At 59.1% G+C, this 19403-nt stretch overlaps 1 protein-coding gene across 1 annotated transcript; it reads right to left on the bottom strand.

Moving 5' to 3' along the window:
- Positions 1 to 4090: 4090 nt before the first annotated feature.
- Positions 4091 to 5534, bottom strand: LOC101933510 (HLA class II histocompatibility antigen, DR alpha chain-like; the record flags this gene model as incomplete). The annotated part of the gene is made up of 3 exons (XM_065563997.1): positions 4091 to 4176; positions 4867 to 5017; positions 5156 to 5534. Coding segments are annotated over 3 exons (534 nt in total), but the record flags the coding sequence as incomplete, so codon positions are not given.
- Between the last annotated feature and the right edge of the window lie 13869 nt (positions 5535 to 19403).

The raw sequence follows: 19403 nt of genomic DNA, 5'->3' as shown, positions 1-19403 counted from the left end.
ACCCAAGGGGGGGGAAAGTTGCCGTAACTAAGGGCAGGTCTACACAGGCGGGGGATTGATCTAGGAAACGCAACTTCAGTTACGAGACTAGCGTAGCTGAAGTCGACGTTTCCTAGATCGAACTAAGTTTACTTACTGCGGGTCCATGCGGCGCAGTCAGGCTCCCCCGTCGACAGCGCTTCCTCCTCTCGGCGAGCAGGAGTTCCGCAGTCGACCGGGGAGCGCTTCTGGGATCGATCGATCGCGTCCAGATGAGATGTGATGAATCGATCCCAGACGATCGATCTCTACCTGCGCCCTAAGAACAGTCGCGGGGTGTCTGCAAACATGTTCTTACCACTGCAGCCCAGGGTTTCCTACAGCCGTCCCATCTGCTGGCTTGTGTGTAAAGAGGGAGACCACCACAAGGGGGCAGCACTGAGCAGGGGTGGCTGGGAGCCAGGGCTGTGCAGTGGGGTAAATCCCCCCTCCCCCCCCCCCCCGGGGCTCCGTTCCCTGCTGTAACGGGGGGGGGAGGCAATCCCACCTTTCTCCTGTCCTCCGGCTCCTGTGGGCAGAGCCTGTGGGTGTGGGCAGCGCCCGGCACAGCACAGCCCTGCTCTTAGCTGGGTCTGTACAGCCCAGGGTGGGGGGCACTGGCCCATGGGGCCTTTCCCCCCAGTGAGCGTTGACTCCACTCCAGCCCTGGGACGGGGCACTGGCTGGCCATGGGGCTGGGGATTGGGACACGTTGATTCCATTTCATTCCTAACTGTTAGAACACGTTGGTTTGTCGCTCACTCGAGCCTTTATGCTAAACCTGGACAGTCACGTGCTGTCCCTGTGGGTCCCCAGCCATGGGTCGCCCGTGTGCCATGTGCCTGGGACTGGGGGTTTCTACCCAGCAGCGTCCACTGCTCTGCCTGCGCAGTCGCTCGCCTGGTGCGATGACCGAACCCGTGACCCCCCTCGGCCATTGCTGAGTAACGGGGGGAGCAGCTGGCTCCCGGCTCTCTCCAGGCAGAGGGTGTGGGGCAGGGTGGTGAGTTGGCGACACGGCTCTGTGGGGTGGTGCAGCACTGGAACAGATGGTGTGACGAACTGGGACTGTTCTTACTGTGGTGTGTGAATGCTGACAGGGGAGTGTGGCTGGGATAGTCTGCATTGGGGGATGGGAGACTGGCCGAGGGAGAATACCTGAGCATGTAACATGAGAACCCAGGAAGGGGTTAGAGGCCAGGTGACACCTTGGCCCGGGAAACTGAACAAAGTCTGGGGAGAGAGTTTCAGAGCTGGCTGGTGGAATGGCTGGGAAGCAGACGGGGCTCTGATCTCACAAGGGGGCTATGGTGCCCTGGGACCCCAAGATGCACCTAATTCGGGGAGGGGGCGGGAGTCCTGTTGTCTGTGCCTGCAAGACCTGTCTTGGACTGTGTTCCTGTCGTCTAAATAAACCTTCTGCTTTACTGGCTGGCTGAGAGTCATGGTGAATCGCAGGAAGCCGGGGGTGCAGGGCCTTGTGTCCCCCCACACTCTGTGACAGATGGACCCCTCTGTGTGTGCCACTCGTGTCCCCTGGGTGGGAAAGGGGGAGTGACCCCCGCCCTGTCCTCCTGGGAATTACGCTCCTAACCCTTTATCCTTGGCATCAGAGAGTGTCCCCACAGCCTGGGGAATCCCCCACACAGGACCTCCTGCCCATGACGCTGACAGGAGACGCTGTCAGGCGACATGACCCTGATGTGTCAGCTCAGGGCATTCTGACAGGGTGACACCCCCCCCCCCCCCGCATCTGGCCCCCCAGGGAATTGTCAGAACTAGTCCCCTGGCAAAGACCGCTTGCCCTGGAGTTGAGTAGTTGCTTACGGAGGGGTGACGTGGTGATTTTGCTAGGAGTCTCCCAAGCATCTCTCTCCGGTTGACAGCATGAGGCCCCTGGGGCTGCTGTGCGTCTGCAGGTGTCACCCTGTGACGAAGTGAGGGATTTTCTTGGTTTTTCCAATGGGTTGCATGCAGAGGGGGTGGGACTCAGTTTCCCTGGGTGTTACTGGTTTAACGAGGTGAGGAGAGAGGGAGTGTGTTTTGCAGAGGACCAGAGAGGACGTGGGGACCCAGCCGATGGCCTGGAGGATGATTACCCCAGCGACTGATGACCTGAGGACCCAGCTCAGGAGTCGCAGCCGGTTCCAGCCAGAGGACAGAAGCGAGGAGAGGAGGCCCCGGTTTACGACCCTGTTTCCCTGGAGAGAAGACAATGGACAGAGGCAGGGCCTGGGGCCGGGGATCTCAGATGCCCAGCTGGGAGCAGCCAATGGGAACGCACAGGAGGCTGGGTCCAAGGCTCAGCGGCCAATGGGAGAGCTTGGTCAGTTGGTGGCGTTATTGGCTGGTTGGAGCATCCAATTGCTGCCGGTGGGAGGGAGCCGGGGGTGTGGGGGGGTCTCCCTTGCACCCCTCCCCGGCACATGCTCGAAGCTGGGCTGGGTCTCGGTGCCATGTTTGGGGGGGGGGGGGGAGGGATCTGCCCTTCGCGTCACAGTGACCCCAGCCTGGGGGATGTCACCGCAGCCCCCAGACAGGCCAGTGTCTCTCTCTGTTGGGGTTCCCTCCCCACTCTGATCTCTGGGATACAGATGTGGGGACCACCATGAAAAATCTCCTAAGCTTAATTCTAAGAGCTTAGGCTAAAACTTCCCAAAGGCACAAATCCTTCCTTGTTCTTGGACGGTATCGCTGCCACTACCAAGTGACAGAGGGGTAGCCGTGTTAGTCTGAGTCTGTAAAAAGCAACAGAGGGTCCTGTGGCACCTTTAGGACTAACAGATGTATTGGAGCATAAGCTTTCGGGGGTGAATGCCCACTTCGTCAGACGCAACTACCCAAGTGAATTAGACAGAGATTCAGGAAAAGGACCACTTGGAGTTCCTGTTTCCCCAAAATATCCCCCCAAACCCCTTCACCTCCTTTCCTGGGGAGGCTTGAGACTAATATACAATGTGAGCACAGACCAAACCCCTTGGTTTTTAGGACACTGAAAATCAATCAGGTTCTTAGAAGTATGGGCTGGATGAATGGACTGTAAGGTGGATAGAAAGCTGGCTAGATCATCGGGCTCAGCGGGTAGTGATCAATGACTCCATGTCTAGTTGGCAGCCAGTTTCAAGCGGAGTGCCCCAAGGGTCGGTCCTGGGGCCGGTTTTGTTCAATATCTTCATTAATGATCTGGAGGATGGCGTGGACTGCACTCTCAGCAAGTTTGCAGATGACACTAAACTGGGAGGCGTGGTAGATACACTAGAGGGTAGGGATCGGATACAGAGGGACGGAGACAAATTAGAGGATTGGGCCAAAAGAAACCTGATGAGGTTCAACAAGGACAAGTGCAGAGTCCTGCCCTTAGGACGGAAGAATCCCATGCACTGCTACAGACTAGGGACCGAATGGCTAGGTAGCAGTTCTGCAGAAAAGGACCTAGGGGTTACAGTGGATGAGAAGCTGGATATGAGTCAACAGTGTGCTCTTGTTGCCAAGAAGGCTAACGGCATTTTGGGCTGCATTAGTAGGAGCATTGCCAGCTGTGACACACACGGGGCGCAGGGCGGGGGTGGGGGGGGCCAGGGCTGTGACACACACGGGGCCCGGGGCGGGAGGGGGGCAAGGCTGTGACACACACGGGGCGCAGGGCGGAGGGGGCGGGGCTGTGACACACACGGGGCGCAGGGCGGGGGCGGGGGGGGGCAGGGCTGTGACACACACGGGGCGCAGGGCGGAGGGGGCAGGGCTGTGACACACACGGGGCCCGGGGCGGGGGCGGGAGGGGGGCAGGGCTGTGACACACACGGGGCACCAGTGCAGGGACTATACAGGGACTGGGCCCGTCCCACACAGACCCCGCGCTAGGCACTGGGCTCAGCAGGGCTGGACCCCGGGGGAGCCGCACACAGGCACGATGGGGCCTTTAGCCGGGCGCTGGGGCTGCCCAGAGTGGAGGCGGTGGCAGCCGGAGGGTCCAGCTCCCCGGTGAGTCTCTAGCGGGTTGGCTCGGTGCGGTTACAGGGCCAGGGGGATCCCACCCGGGTACAGCAGCTGGCACTGATGGGAGCAGACCCAGGATGCAGGGGGCAGAGCTGGGGGGGTGCGAGTGGGTCCCACGAAGGCATCGGGGATTCAGGGGCCCCGGCTCCTCCCCGCGTTTATCTGAAAGGCAAAGAGCGTCAGTTACCAGGAGCCCAGGGCCCGACGCGAGGCTGGCAGGAATCAGGGCCACTCCCCAGCACCCCCAGGGAGTCTCCCATTGATGCAGGGGGTGCTGGGTGGGGGAGGGGCTGTAGCTGCCTGGGGGTGCCACAGCAGGTGGGGGGGAAGTATCAGGGGGTAGCCGTGTTAGTCTGTATCTACAAAAACAACAAGGAGTCTGGTGGCACCTTAAAGACTAACAGATTTATTTGGGCATAAGCTTTCGTGAGTAAAAACCTCACTTCTTCGGATGCATAGAGACTCTCTATGCATCCGAAGAAGTGAGGTTTTTACTCACGAAAGCTTATGCCCAAATAAATCTGTTAGTCTTTAAGGTGCCACCAGACTCCTTGTTGTTTTAGCAGGTGTGGGGGGGGGGGTATCCCCAGGGGGTGCTGGGTGGGTCCAGGGCTGTGGCTGGCTGCGGGGCACAGTGGGTGGGTGGGGTCTCCCCAGTAGGTGCTGGGTGGGCTGTGGGGCTGTGGCTGGCTGTGGGGGCACAGTGGGGGGTCTCTCCAGGGGGTGCTGGGTGGGGGACGGGCTGTAGCTGGCTGCGGGGGGAGCACAGTGGGGGGGTCTCCCCAGGGGGTGCTGGGTGGGCCCAGGGGCTGCAGGTGCGGCTGGTGCCCTCCCCGGGCAGCGGCTACTCACAAGGGGCCCCGCGGGTTGCGGGCGGCGTTCATCTTCATGCCCTTGATGATGAGGATGGTGCCTGCGATGATGCCAATGATGCCCACGGCCAGGCCCAGGGCGCACACCAGGGTCTCTGTGGTCTCGGGGATGGGGGTGGGCCCCTGGACTTCTGGAGAGAGGGGGAGAGGGACAGGCCATGGAGTGAGGGGGGCTGTTCCCACCCCTCCCTCCCAGAGCCGGGAAAGAACCCAGGCGTCCTGGCTCCCAGCCCTGTGCCCAGCGGGGTCCCCGGGCGCCCCGGCCTTACCCCAGTGCTTCGTGAAGGGCTCGGGCAGCCCCCCGTGCTCCACCCGGCAGTCGTAGAAGTCGCCCTGGCTGGGGAGGAAGGGCAGGTAGGAGAACTTGCGGAAGGAGTTGTCCTGGCGGGGGTAGAAGTCGGTCTCAGAGACGCCCTCGGTCACCTCCTGCCCGTTCTTCAGCCACGTCACGCTGAGTGCAGGCGGGAAGAACTTGTCCGAGATGCAGATCAGGACGTTGGGCTCGCCCAGCTCCACGGGGTCTTCGGGGAACACGGTCACCTCAGAGGGCTCTGGGGAGACAGGGGTTAGTGGGTCCCATTGCCTGACCCCCGAGCCAGCCAGTCCCTGGTGCTCACGCTCCAGCTCAGGGGTCTCTCCCCAGGAGTGTGGGGGGCATCACCGGGGCCGTCCCAGCTCCCTGCCCTGATGGCTAATGGGGCACAGGGGGCAGGGGAGCATGGAGGCGTCATGGACCCAGGGCAGCCAACTGGCATCCTGGGGGAATCCTGGCTCACGGCCTGGCCCGGCGCCCGCTGGGAGAGCTGCGTTATCCCCCACCATTCGCTGGGGCACCAGGCTCCATTAGTCCCCTGTCACTGGCTGGGGGCCGGCGAGGGGTCAGTACAGACAGGGCGATGGCTCCAGGACAGACAGGACTGTGGTTTGCGGAGGGTCCATCCCCAGGCCAGACGTTCATTGTCCATTGTCCCCTAGTTCGCTCCGGGAAGCAGTGTCTTGTTCAGATCTGCCCCCGGGGGTGGGGGTGTCTCTGCCCCGTTCATGGTGTCGCAACAGCGCAGCCTGTCAGAGGCGGCTGTGAAACCCACAACTGGTTTGTCGCAGTCGCGGCTCCCCAGAGCGGGGTCTGTGCTCAGGGCTGCCCCCCTGTTCCCAGCCGGCCCCTGGCCCCGTTAGACCAGACGCCCTTGTCTGGCTGCCCCGGCTCACACAGGCCCGTGACGGGGCGGGCGGGTACCACAGCGAGGGACAATCTCCGGCAATCCCCTGCCAGCAGCCAGGGGCGGCTCCAGGCACCAGCATGCCAAGCGCGTGCCTAGGGCGTCAAGCCATGGGGGGCGCCCCGCTGGTCGCTGCGAGGGCGGCAGGAGGCTGTCTTCGGGGGCTTGCCTGCGGGAGGTCCGCCAGTCCCACGGCTTTGGTGGCAATTCAGTGGCGGGTACACCGAAGCCACGGGACCGGCGGCCCTCCCGTGCTTGGGGCGACAAAAAACGTAGAGCCGCCCCTGCCAGCAACTGACGGCCGGTACCTGCTCCCTTGGCTGGGGACGGCCCAGGTCTCAGTCCCTCCACTATTTCAGGCTCTGGTTTCATGCAGCCCCTCCCCCATCCATGGCCGAGATCCCCCCCTTCTGCCAGCCCCACCCTGCCCTGCTCCCCCTTCCCAGGCAGGGCTGGGGTCTGGATGCCACCAACCCCCGCCTGACACGGGTCACAGGCTCTGCCCAGGTCTGACTAACATACAAACACCCTCTAGCCACGCCAGGGGACACTCCCCAGCCCACCCCACACCGGAGCTACCGGCCGCTGGAAGGGAGCCGGGCCCCCCCAGCCCAAACGGCAGGACCAGGAACTGCCATAGCCCCAGTGAGGGGGGGGGGTAAATGCCGACTGGAGCCGGGTATCTGAGGCCAAGGCCCCTGACAATGCCCGTTAGTGAGGTCAGCCATGATCAGGAACTGGGCCCCTCCCAGCCTGGCCAGGATCTCACCTGTCCTGGGGCAGGTGTCAGACACGGGGATAGCACAGAGCTCTCTGCAACCCACCCAGGGTCTGATCGCCCCGTCCTCCTCCGGGACCCGCACAGCGGGGGCTGCCCATGGACGGTCGGATCCCCCCCTCACGCCGGCCCAGCAGCGATTTCCTCCGCAGGGCTCCGGGCTCCCTCCCGGTGACCCTGGGGGGTGGGCTCGGTACTGGGGCCTGGTGGCAGCCAGCGAGGGGCATCTCCCCCACCCCCACCCCGGGAAAACACCTGCTGGTAAGCCGGCCGCCCGCGCTGATCCCTGCTCGCTGGGCGGGGTCAGTGACCAGGGCGGGCTGGGGAGTCCGGGGAGGGGCTGGCTGGTGGGTCTCGCCCACATGCTCAGGGTCTAACTCAGGGGTCTGAAACACGTGGGCTGCATGTGGCCCGCGGGGCTATTTCCTGTGGCCCGCCGACCGGCCCGTGCCCAACCCCCGGCCTACCTCCAGGTCAGGGGTGGGCAAACTACACCCACGGGATTGCCCCCCTCGAGCCCCATGCCAGCTGGCATCATGTCCCTGTGGCGGGGTGGGGGGGGAAGAGAAGCAGAGGGCTCTGTCCGTGTGTTGCCCTGGCTTCCAGGTATGCCCCCCCCCGCTCCCCCCCCCCCGCAGCTCCCATTGGCCGGGAACGGGGAACCGCGGCCAACGGGAGTTTCGTGGGAGGTACCTGGAGGAGCGGCAAGAAGTGTGTGGAGCCCTGAATCCCCCTCCCCCAGGGGCCACACTGGCATGGTTCCATCTTCCTGGAGCGGGGCTGGGGCCGGCAGCCTGCCCTGGCCCCGCTCCGGTGTGCGCCACTCCCACCCCGAAGCCCGAAGCCCTCCTGCACCCCACACCCCAACCCCCTGTCCTGAGCCCCCTGCTGCATCCCACACCCTTTCTGCACCCCAACTCCCTGCCCTGAGCCCCCGCCACACCCCTCATGCACCCTGTGGGGGCAGGGAGGGGGCGGAGTTGGGGTGGGGACTTCAGGGAAGGGGTTGGAATGGGGGCAGGGAAGGGGGGGAAGAGGCGGGGTCTCATGGAAGGGGTGGAGTGGGGGCAGGGCCGGGGGCAGCAAGGGGGTGTGTGTCAGGCCAATGAACTAGCCCTCATGTGGCCCTCGTGGTATTTTGAGTTTGAGACCCCGGGTCTAACTGATAGATTTGGGGTCAGGAAGGAATTTCCCCCCAGCTCAGATTGGCAGAGACCCTGCGGGGGTTTCGCCTTCCCCTGCAGCCTGGGACATGGGTCACGGGCAGGTTTAAACTAGGGTCAATGGTGGCATCTCTGTAACTTTAAGTCTTTAACCCACGGTTTGAGGGCGTCAGTGACCCAGCCAGAGCTCGGGGTCTGTTACAGGAGCAGGTGGGGGAGGGGCTGTGGCCTGCGATGTGCAGGGGTCAGACTAGATTATCTGGATGGTCTCTTGTGGCTTTAAAGTCTATGAGTCTATGAGCACGAGGCCTGGGAGTCAGGATGTTACCTGCCCCAAATTCTCTCTCACTCACACACGCTGGGGCACCCACCCTCAGCCGTTCCTAGGGCCCAGGCACACGTAACCCTCTTAATTTAGGCAGCCACCCACCCCTGCTCTTCTGTGGGCTCAGGCGTAACCCTGCACTCTGCGAGTTTGTGGGGGCTTTTACCGGTGAAAGAGCCTCACACAGTAATATCCTGATCCTCTATTTGTTATCAATCCCCACAAACAGACGCACACGCTACACACACAGCTCACCACTCCCAATGAGACACATGAACTTTCCCTGCTGGCCAGTCAGGAGCAGGTCCACGTGGGGGACTCCACTTTATACCCGGTGTCATTGGTGGGGTGTTGAGGTCTGGCAGCTCTGATCTTGGGGGCTGTGTCCTGGAGTTGGTTCCCAAAGAACTTCCTTTTGGACCCAATTTATAGAGTGAAACTTGAGTTCTGCTTAGCTGCACCTTCACCAATCATTGTACTAAAATTTTACTAACCAATCCTAACATAGTGTAATGTAATTCTCTAAGCAATTATATCTCACCACCTTAATTGATTTACAGCTAGAAAAATTAATTATACAGCAGACAGAAACAATCAAAGAACCAGACAAATCATACAGACAAACAGTAGGGAAGTGGGGACAATAATGATAGAACAATAAAGAAATGAGGATTTCATAACCCCAACTATTGAGAAGTGATTTCGTGCCCGACAAGATGCCATCGAACTATGTTTTCTTTAACCATCTTAAGCTCTGTTTCTGTATCTGGTGATGGTGGGGCCGTTAGGACGGGGTCTCCTCCTTACCAGCCAGATCTGACATCGTGTTAATGTCATGTAGATGGGATGTGAGGATGTGACTTCCTGCTTCTCCGCTCATGGCTGCTGCTCTTTCAATCTGGCTACAGACGAAGGCCTGATCCATACAGTCCCCTCCTTAACGACGCTTTTACTAAAGCCGTCCTTACTACTGCAGGAGTCCAATACTCAGACCTGCTGAGCTTGGGTTTGCCTCCTGGGTATAATTAACAAGAGCCTTACTTGACTTTGCAGGCCGGCTTCCTGTAGGCTTCGGACCGTTCTCTTCACCCAGCAAGCCAAAGCTATTATGCTGACTAATAAAGCCAGTTGGATTCCAATGATCACCACAGTGGGGTGAACCATGATATTTAGCACACCCGTTGCAGAAGGTGACAACCCTAATAGTGTCTCACACCAGGAGTGATGACCTGCATCTGCAACAATTTTTAGCATGAGTGATTTCTGCATGATCGTGTTGTACTTCAATACGTATTTGTTCTCCTGTCTGTGCAATACACTGTAAATGTGAATGTAACATAGGATGGTGTGACATTATCTGATTGTAATGTGAACGTATAGATCATTGTTGCAACCACTGTTCTATATTTGCAACAAATCTTGTACAATATGGGCAAAGTAAGACGTCTATTAAAAGGTTGTGATTGGCTGGTTGTGATGATGCTCTCTGGGTGCATGTATCGTTTTTGTATTTGAAGTTATGAGTATTGGCTCTATACCTGATTTCAATTGTTTGAATCCTGGGGCAACGCCCACAAAGTATTTAGCCAGCAAGTCTTGGAGGGACGATTCAAGTTGATTAGAAGAACTTGACTGACAATGGGCCTTGGAAGATGCCAAACCACATCTGATGATCCTTCCTGTGAACGTTCAAACTAGCACGTGGGCAGTGGCGTCTACCTGTAAAGAACTGAGTCATGCATGGACAGGTGATGTGCCCATGTGATGGCTCATGTGACCGGACACCATCTTGTTACTGTGATTTTCCACAGGGAGAACAAAGGATTTCTCTGCCCTGGGCAGAAACTATTTAAGGCCTTAAGAATGTCTCCATTTTGGCTTCAGTCCTGCTTCCGACCTCTGGAGGGACTTTGCTACAAACTGAAGCTTTAAACAAAGGACTGAGGACCCATCCCAGCTGGGGAAGTTCCAGAGACTTGACTTGAGCCAGCAGTTTATTCCATCAAGCCTGAAACAAACCTGAACCAAGGACTTTGCAATTGTTGTATGTATTTGATTCCTTCAACCAATTTTACTCTCGCCTTTCCTTTCTTTCTTTCTTTCTTTCTTTCTTTCTTTCTTTCTTTCTTTCTTTCTTGATAAACCTTTATATTTTAGATTCTAAAGGATTGGCTACAGAGTGGTTTTTGGGTAAGATCTAAGTTTTATATTGACCTGGGGTGTGGCTGGTCCTTTGGGATCAGAAGAACCTTTTACTGGGGACACTGGTTTTCATAACCACTCATCCCCATAAGGAGTGCTACTGGTGGTGATACAGGGAAACAGGAGTGTCTGAGGGAATTGCTTGTGTGACTAGCCAGTGGGGTGAGACCGAAGTTCTCTTTTGGGCTGGTTTGGGACACCTTGTAAGCAAAGGATCCCCATCCTTGTGGGCTGTGACTGCCGGTTTTTCAGCAATTTGCCCTGCATTGGTGCTCTCAGTAGTGTCTCACCAAGGCCCCCCTGGTTACAGATGGATTAACAATTTGCTTATCATGGTCATATTCATGCCTAAGGTTACAGGCGTTACATTGCGATACAATTGTGGTTTAAACTTCAAGTACTTTACAGTCCATACAGGTACATAGTATTCAAACTCACAACTTTTAATCTTTGTAATGTTACAAAAACATCTATTGATTAAGTCATAAAATACAATTCCTCATCCTCTACTGCTGCCATTGGACAATGACTCCTAACACAAACACATCCCCTTCCTGCATACACAACAGCCGACGTTTGTTTGGTGAATATATCAAACATACATCTTTGGGTTCCTTTGTCTTTAACAGAGAAACATTCATCTCTTTCTTGTACACTTTGATCCTAACACACGCATCCCAAATTTTCATGGGCTCCCCACTGAAACATGTCAATCTTTTTCCATTGTTGGTTTTCTTTATATGCCCAGGAATGATGATCAGATTCAGTGGAACACAGAACCAGATTTTTTCGTTAGCTGGATTCCCACAGGTACCACTGGATCTATATCAGTAGCTAGGTTGGGGTGTTCGGTTACTACATATGCTTGTAGAACCATTTGATCTTTATTTAGGGTAAAATTGACTGATTTCCACCACACCATTAATTGTCTCTCCCCTTCTGCAACATGTTCTCACAACTTCTTTATTTCCAAAGGCAGATTTCCTGGCATGCCTTCCCGGAGTATTCGAACGACCAATTGCTGACTCAGTTCCTGGGTCTGTGTACAGGCTAACGCTAGGGACACATTTTCTTGTATTGATTCCATAGTCCCTGCTAACAGTAACAAATCCTTTTCGCCTCGCTGTTGCCAGACTGGCAGTATGTTAGAAAACAATTGTTGCCCCAATCCTAACTTTGACAAGGATGCACTGATGGGCTTTCCCGATTCTTGTGTTTCAGCTGTAAGATAATTTTGTGTGTTTGCCATTCCCTCCATGTTAGTAGCATCCAATGCTCGAACTCCTAATCCAGTTCCACCCAAAACAGTCTCCAATACACCCCTTGGGGTTCCCTTCCTTATGGACTTTTCAATAGACCATCAGTTTAACCATGCTGCCCACCCCTGATGGGGAGTTTGTACATACGGGGCGCATTGAGGTATGATCTTGGACACATTTAACCCCGTAACGTCCAGCTCCATTTGCTTTCGAGATGCTATTGGGGATATAATAACTTGTTCCCTATGATCCAAGTTTACCACATGTGGTCCATTTAATGGGTGTTTTCTTGATTTTTGCATATCAGGATCTGTGGCAATTATTTTAAAATGTACTTTTACCGAGATGTTTTGCAATACACATTCACCGAGTTGGGCAGGGATATTGTAGAAATTAGTCAGACACTGATATTGTAATTAAACTTTAGGTTGTTTTTAGTACATTCGCTGCCCTGAATTTCTTAAATCCGTTCTGTGGGTTCCATTTCCCCTAGGTCCTGGATATCCACCTGCCAAGGTGCGTTGGGGCAGTTTGCTGATATTTGCAATTGTTGTCCTGAGGGAATAGTCAGTGTGCTGGGCCTTGAGTCCGAGATTTGTCACCCGGCCAGCAGGGATGTGTGTAAGGAGGGAGACATCCACTAGGGGGCAGCATGGGCTAGAGCACGGGGTGGGGGTGGCTGGGAGCCAGGGCTGTATCCCCAGCAGGCAGGGCCTGGACCGAGTGGTCACGGGGCCGAGCCACGTCCTTTCGGCCCTGGACTGGTGGCTGGATCCCAAGTCGGCGCTGCAAATCCCTTCGCGACCCCGTCACTCCCCCTGGTCGCAGACGCGTCGGAGCTGGGCTGGGGAACCCAGCTGGGCGAGCTCAACACCCAGGGCCGGTGGTTGTAACACGACCTGGCCCTTCATATCAACGTCCGGGAGCTCAGAGCGGTTCCCCTGGCCTGCCCGGTGTTCTCGCCCCAGCTGAAGGGCCGGGGGGTGCCGGTCCCGACAGACAGAACAGCCGCGATGTGTTACATCAACAGGCAGGGCGGGGCCAGGGTTCGGCCCGGTGTCGGGAGGCACTCAGCCATTCACCTGGTACCCGCCCACCTGCCGGGCGCAGGAACGTCCTGGCGGATCCCCTCAGCAGGGCCTTCTCGTCTCACCACAAGTGGCCACTCCACCCGGAGGTGTCGGCCTCGTCTCCCGCAGGTGGGGGCTCCCCGGCTGGACCCGTCTGCGTCCCGGCAGCACAGAAAGTGCCCCACGTTCTGGTCTCTGCAGGGCAGGGACAAGGACTCCCTGTCGGACGCCTTCCTGATCCCGTGCTCAGGGACGCTGACGTTCGCCTTCCCGCCGGTGCCGCTGCTCCACGGGGTCCTGCTACAGGTGAAGCAAGACAAAGCGACTGTCACCCCATAGCCCCGGCATAGTGTCGCCAGCACTGGTCTGTCAGCGGCCAGCCCCCCGCAGCTGCCTCTTCGGCCGGACCGGCTGTCCCAGAGCCCCGGGAACCGGCTGCACCCAAACCTGGAGGTGCTGCCTGACAGCCTGGCGGCTGCGTGGATGAACAGGACGAACGGGCGTCTCTCCGCTGGTGTCCAACAGGTCCTGCCGGGCAGCAGGAAACCCTCCACCAGCGCTGCCTACGCGGGGAAGGGGAAGCGGTTCACGTGCTGGGCCTCGGACCAACACATTCCGGCTGAAGAGGCCCCACTGCAGTACGTCCTGGGCTATTTGCTGACCTTAAACTCCAGGGCCGGTCGCTCTCTTTGGTCAAGGTCCACCTGGCGGCCATTTCGGCGTTCCACCCTCCGTTTCACGGGAGGTCGGTCTTCACCCATCCCATGACGGCGCGGTTCCTGAAAGGTCTGGAGCACCTTTACCGCACGTCCGAGAGCCGGTCCCCACCGTGGGACCTGAATCTGGTGCTGTCGAGGCTCATGGGTCCCCCTGTGGAACCTTTGGCTTCCTGCTCCCTCCTGCTTCTCTCCTGGAAAGTCTCTTTCTCGGTTGCTATAACCTCGGCCCGCAGGGTGTCCGACAGCCGGGCGCTCACGTCAAAGCCACCTTCTCCGGGCTTCTATATTGACATGGTCCAGCTGTGTCTGCACCCGGCCTTTCTGCCCAAGGTCGTCTCCCTGTTCCATACTGGTCAAGACATGTACTTAGCGGTCCTCTGTCCAAAGCCTCGTGCGATGGAGGAGGAACGCAGGCAGCATCCCTGGACGTCAGACGGGGGCTGGTCTTGGACATGGATAGAACGAAGCTGCTCAGTGAGTCAACACAGTTGTTTGTCGCTGTTGCGGACAGGATGAAGGGTTTCCCAGCGTCTACCCAGAGAGTCTCGTCCTGGATCACGGCCTCCATCCCCTACGGTTATGAGCTGGCAAAGATCCCCCGCCGGCGATCGTGACGGCTCACTCAACTCGGGCGCAGGGGCCTATCCAAGAACTGTGTCGGGCCGCTACCCGGTCATCTGTCCTCACGATCGCTTTTCACTACGTGCTGACCCAGCGAGCTCGAGATGACGCTGGTTTCGGCAGAGCAATGCGCCAATCGGTAACACCGTGAACTCCGAGCCCACCTCCGTGGAGTCTGGTTGTGAGTCCCCTAGAATGGAATTGATATGAACAATCGCTCGAAGAAAAACTGGTTCCCTACCTCTCGTAAGTGTTGTTCTTTGAGGGGTGTCGCCCACGTCCCTTCCTTTACCTGCTCACCTGCCCCTCTGTCGGAGCGGCCGGAGAGAAGGAACCGAGCGGGCGCAGGGCCAGCAGAGCCTGATATACCAGCGCATGAGCACGGGGCTCCGGAGGGCACCACAGCCGGCCCTGGGGATACTGCTAAGGCAGAAATCTCTGCCCATAGCACAAGTGGGGGCGCACCTAGAATGGACGGGACGTCAGCAGCACGTCTTAAAGAACGTTGGTTGGTAACCGGGTTTTGGGGGGGGGGAGGGGGTAGGGTGCAGATTCAGCCTAGCTGGTCACAGGGATTTTGCCCTTGAAATCCTGGCGCTGCCCCCCAGGGGCTCAGGCTGGCAAAGCTGGTGGCTCAGAGTGAGTTTGTCACACCCCGGAGCGCTGCAGATACCTCAACCCAAGTGTTCGGTGCAGACCCGGCCTGGCTGGTCACGGGGCCCTTTGCCCTCCGACGTCTGTAACTGGCCCTGCAGGGGGGCCCGACCGCCCCCCCCCCCTTCTCCCCAGCCTGCCCCCGGCGCGTCCCCTGCAGCTGCTGTTCCCGCCTTGCCCTGCAGAGGGCGCCCTCTCCTTTCCCATGGGGCTGGGGCTGGGCTGGCTCTGGGCTGGGGGGTCCCCAGCTGGCCGCTGTGGGGACAGACACGTGTGGGGCTGGTGGCTCTTGTCCAGGGGTCTCTGGGTCTCCCGTGGCTCAGGCGGGGAGAAAGTTGGGACTGGTTCTGTTCAGCACTTGGGGCAACAGTTTGGTACAGTTGCTATTTGGGACACTCACAAAACCAGCTCCTCTGCCCCGAATCCAGCCCTGTCCCTGCTCCGGCCCTGCCCCCCCTCTGGCTGTGCTCCCGCTCATTGGCCCCCATCCAGACCTGACTGCTGCCCCTGCTCCCCCCACTTGACCTGCATCCTGCCCTGCTCCCCCCTCGCTGCCCCGCATCCGGCCTTGCTGCCCCTGCTCCCCAGGAGCGAGCTGCCATCACAGCCTCAGCGAGCGGACGTGCACGGCCCAGACCCCCCTGCCCCCTGCCAGCGCTGCTCTCCGTGGCAGGGAGTCGGGGCACAAGGAGCCGCCGGGCACAGGCTGGGCCCTGCCGCTGGCAGCAGCACCCGAGGGGAGGAACGTTCCGGCGGCTAAGAACGGCTGTGGGGTGTCTGCGAAGAGTTGTGGTGATCGCAACAAAACTGCGGCCCAGGAGTTTCTTACAGCCCTTCCCATGGTGCTGACTGCCAGCCGGCCAGCAGGGACGTGTGTAAGGAGGGAGACACCCACTAGGGGGCAGCCTGGGCTAGAGCCGGGGCTGGGGGTGGCTGGGAGCCAGGACGCCTGGGTTCAGCTCCCACCTTTGCCACGGATTTGATGTGTCATGTTGGGCCAATCCCTCGCTCTGCCCAGGTCTCCGTTCCCAGCTGTACCGTGGGGGGCCGATCCCACCTTTGTCCTTCGTGCAGAGCCCGTGGGTCTGGGCAGCGCCCGGCACAACACAGCCCTGCTCTCAGCCGGGGTCTGTACAGCCCCTGGGCAGGGGGACTGGCTGCCTCGGGCGGGGGGACGACTGGGACATGGGGCCTTTCCCCTCTAGAGGGCCCCAGCTCTGGGACTGGCTGGCCCTAGGGGTTGAGGATCGGGACAGGTTGATTCTTCAAGTGCTTGCTCCTGTCCAGTCCTGGCCAGGTGTTTGCGCTGCGTGCCCCGGAGCTGGGGATTTCCCCCCAGCGATATCCATAGGGCTGGCTCTAGGGCCTCCTGCACCGGTATAAGGGGCCCCACCCGCCCTGCCCCCTCCAGCGCCTTCCTATCCCCCACCATGGTTGCTGGAACCGTCTCTCCCACTTCAGCAGCTTCCTGCCAGTGGTCATTGCTGGACTGTTGGGAAGAGTTGATAGTTGTCAGGAGTTAGTCCCTAAAAAGGGACCTTGTTCCCGGGCTGGGGCAGACCCCAGGCCCGGGAATGATCCCCGTACTAGGTGTCTGAACGGCCTGGGGGAGACTCATGGACAGGATACATGCAGGATCTGCCGGAGTTTCAGGTCCTGCACGCGAAGGGACAGGGACATTCGACTGATGTGACCCATGTCAGGCCACTCGCCTTCCCATCAAAGGTGATAGCTGGGGAGGTTACACCGCCTACAGTACCAGGCCACCGAGGGATCCTCCAGGTACCCGGGCACTAGGGAGGCCTGGCTCACTGCAGGGCATCTTCTACCCCAGAGCCTTTCCAGCTGCCAGGGACCTAATAGCCCTTCTGGTTCCTCCCCCGCCTAGGGACCGCCAGCCCCCCGGGAGCCATCTCAGACAGTGGGGGCAAGGGGGGAGCTCGTATTGGGCCCCCTCGGTGGCCCCAGCCCCTCACTGGTCTCCATCTCCGGTCAGGTCTCCGGCATCGAGATGCTGTTCCCCAGCAGGCCAGGGCCGGAGTCTGTCCATGGAGGGGCAGGGGCTGGGACTGGCCAACACCTGGCAGGGCTGGGGCTACGGTGCGGGGGAGGGCAGCTGGGGGAGCGGTGTATGGCTCACACGGTGCCCAAATGGAGGGATGGGGAGAGGGAGGAGCAGGGGAAGGGGAAGGGGCAGAGGAAGGCCCCTACAGCATGTGTGTGTGTGGGGGGGGGGGGGGGGTGTTGAGCGTCCTCCCTCCCCACAGCAGCCTCCTCCTCCTCCTCCCCACTGCCCTCCATTCACCTTCCTGCTGGAGCCACCGACTGCGGCTGTTTGTCATGGACGGGGCCGCGCTCACCTGTCCTGCTGCCCACGTCCACCCCACCACGGACCGGGGGGAGGGGACTCGCCAGCCCTTCCCACGCGCTGACTGACCCAGCCCACTGGTTTTTAAGAAGGGGGGGGGGAAGTGATCCAGGAAACCACAAGCTCGCCCGTTTGACCCCAAATATATGCCAGGTCTTGGGACAAGTTTTGGAAGAGGCACTAGTTAAGGACGTAGAGGTGAATGGTAATTGGGATAAAATACAACATGGTTTTACAACCCTTTCTGAATACCAGAAAAGAACGGCCTAAGGGGCCATTGGTAGAGATGCATCAGCCAGAATCTGTCCGAGCTGATTTCAAGGCCGTATTTTCAACAATCACGGTGCATGTTTGGGATCAGGAAGGAATTTCCCCCTGGGTCAGATTAGCAGATTTTGCCTTCCTCTGCAGCATGGGGCGCAGGGCACTGGCAGGTTTAAACTAGAGCAAATGGTGGAGTCTCTGTCACTTGACGTCTTTAACTCATGGTTCGAGGATGTCAGTGACTCAGCCAGAGGTTTGGGGTCTGTTACAGGAGTGGGTAGGTGAGGGGCTGTGGCCTGCATTGTGCAAGAGGCCAGGCTAGATAATCACGATGGTCCCTTCTGGCCTTTGAGTCTATGAGCAGGGCTGGGAGCCAAGACTCCTGGGTTCTTTCCTGGTTCTAAGAGGGGAGGGAGCAGGGTCTAGTGGATTGGGGTGGCAGGAAGCCTGGACTCCTGGGTTCTCTCCCCGGCTCTGGGAGAGGAGTGGGGGCTGGTGGGTTAGAGCAGGGTGGCTGGGAGCCAGGACTCCTGGGTTCTCTTCCCGGCTCTGGGAGGGGAGTGGGGGCTGGTGGGTTAGAGCAGGGGGGGCTGGGAGCCAGGACTCCTGGGTTCTCTCCCCAGCTCTGGGAGAGGAGTGGGGGCTGGTGGGTTAGAACAGGGGATGTCTAGGAGCTAGGACTCCTGGCTTCACCTCACACACGTCATCTGTGCTTTATAACACAGAGGAATGAGTCTCAAGTGACCAAGTACACCTCTACCTCGATATAACGCTGTCCTCAGGAGCCAAAAAATCTTACTGCGTTATAGGTGAAACCGCGTTATATGGAACTTTCTTTGATCCGCTGGAGTGCGCAGCCCCACCCCCCCCACCCTCCCGAGCACTGCTTTACCACGTTATATCCAAATTCGTGTTATATCGGGCGGCGTTATATCGAGGTAGCAGTGTTGCTGCAGTTGGGGAGAATATGGTTGGCTGGGGCGGGGGTACGGGGCTTCTCCCCTCTATGGGCACCAGCTCCAGCCCATCCCCAGCGTGAGTAGACAGGCTGGTGGGGGGGGGGGGGCAGTGAGCTATAGGGCCGTTCCCCTCTAGGGGGCGCTGGTTCTGATGCAGGGGCCTGTCTGTTCTAATGGCTGTTTGCCACAGCAGGGACGTGGGGCCCTGCCAGCAGCCCGAGCTCTGCGTGCCCTGGGCTCTGCGCTCTCCTTGCCCTGGGGACGGGTGACGCAGGTCCCTTCTTCCTCCCCACTGGCCCCGCCACGGGGCTGCCTGGCCCGGGGGAACCGCCCAGCCAGGGCCACTTCCCCTCCAAGCCCTGGAACCCGCCAGCGTCTCCCTTTCACTTCCCCCAGGGCTGGACTCTGCCCAGCGTGGGGCTGCGGGGGAGGAACCGAAACCCCGGGCGGCTGCAGCGTCACTCGGCCCCCGTGCAGGGACCCCAGCACTGAGACGCCGGACCCGGGGTCGGCCTCACGATGCTGGGGACTTCCCCCATGGAGAGTTGGCCCCGATCCAGCCCCAGTCTCAGTCGGGGTCTGTGCAGCGCCTGGCACAATGGGGCCCTGATCTCTGCTGAGGGAGTCTGGGTGGTGCCTGGCGCAGTGGGAGGGGAGGAGGGGGCTCAATTTTGTTCTGGGGTGTATGTGCAGCACCTGGCACAACAGGGACCCCAGTCTGAGTCAGGGGCCCCCAGACCCCCCTGTACTAGAAATAATTTACACAAGAACAAGGTGTGACAAACTGGGACTGTTCTTAATGTGGTCTTTGAATGCTGAGTCGAGAGTGTGGCTGGGAAGGCAGGGGAGTGTGGCTTGGACGGTCTGCACTGGGAGATGGGAGACTGGCCTTGAGGGAAGATACCTGAGCATGTG

This window comes from Chrysemys picta, chromosome 12, assembly GCF_011386835.1.
Source record: "Chrysemys picta bellii isolate R12L10 chromosome 12, ASM1138683v2, whole genome shotgun sequence".
NCBI lineage: Eukaryota > Metazoa > Chordata > Testudines > Emydidae > Chrysemys > Chrysemys picta.
This window is presented reverse-complemented; position numbering and strand designations above follow the sequence as displayed.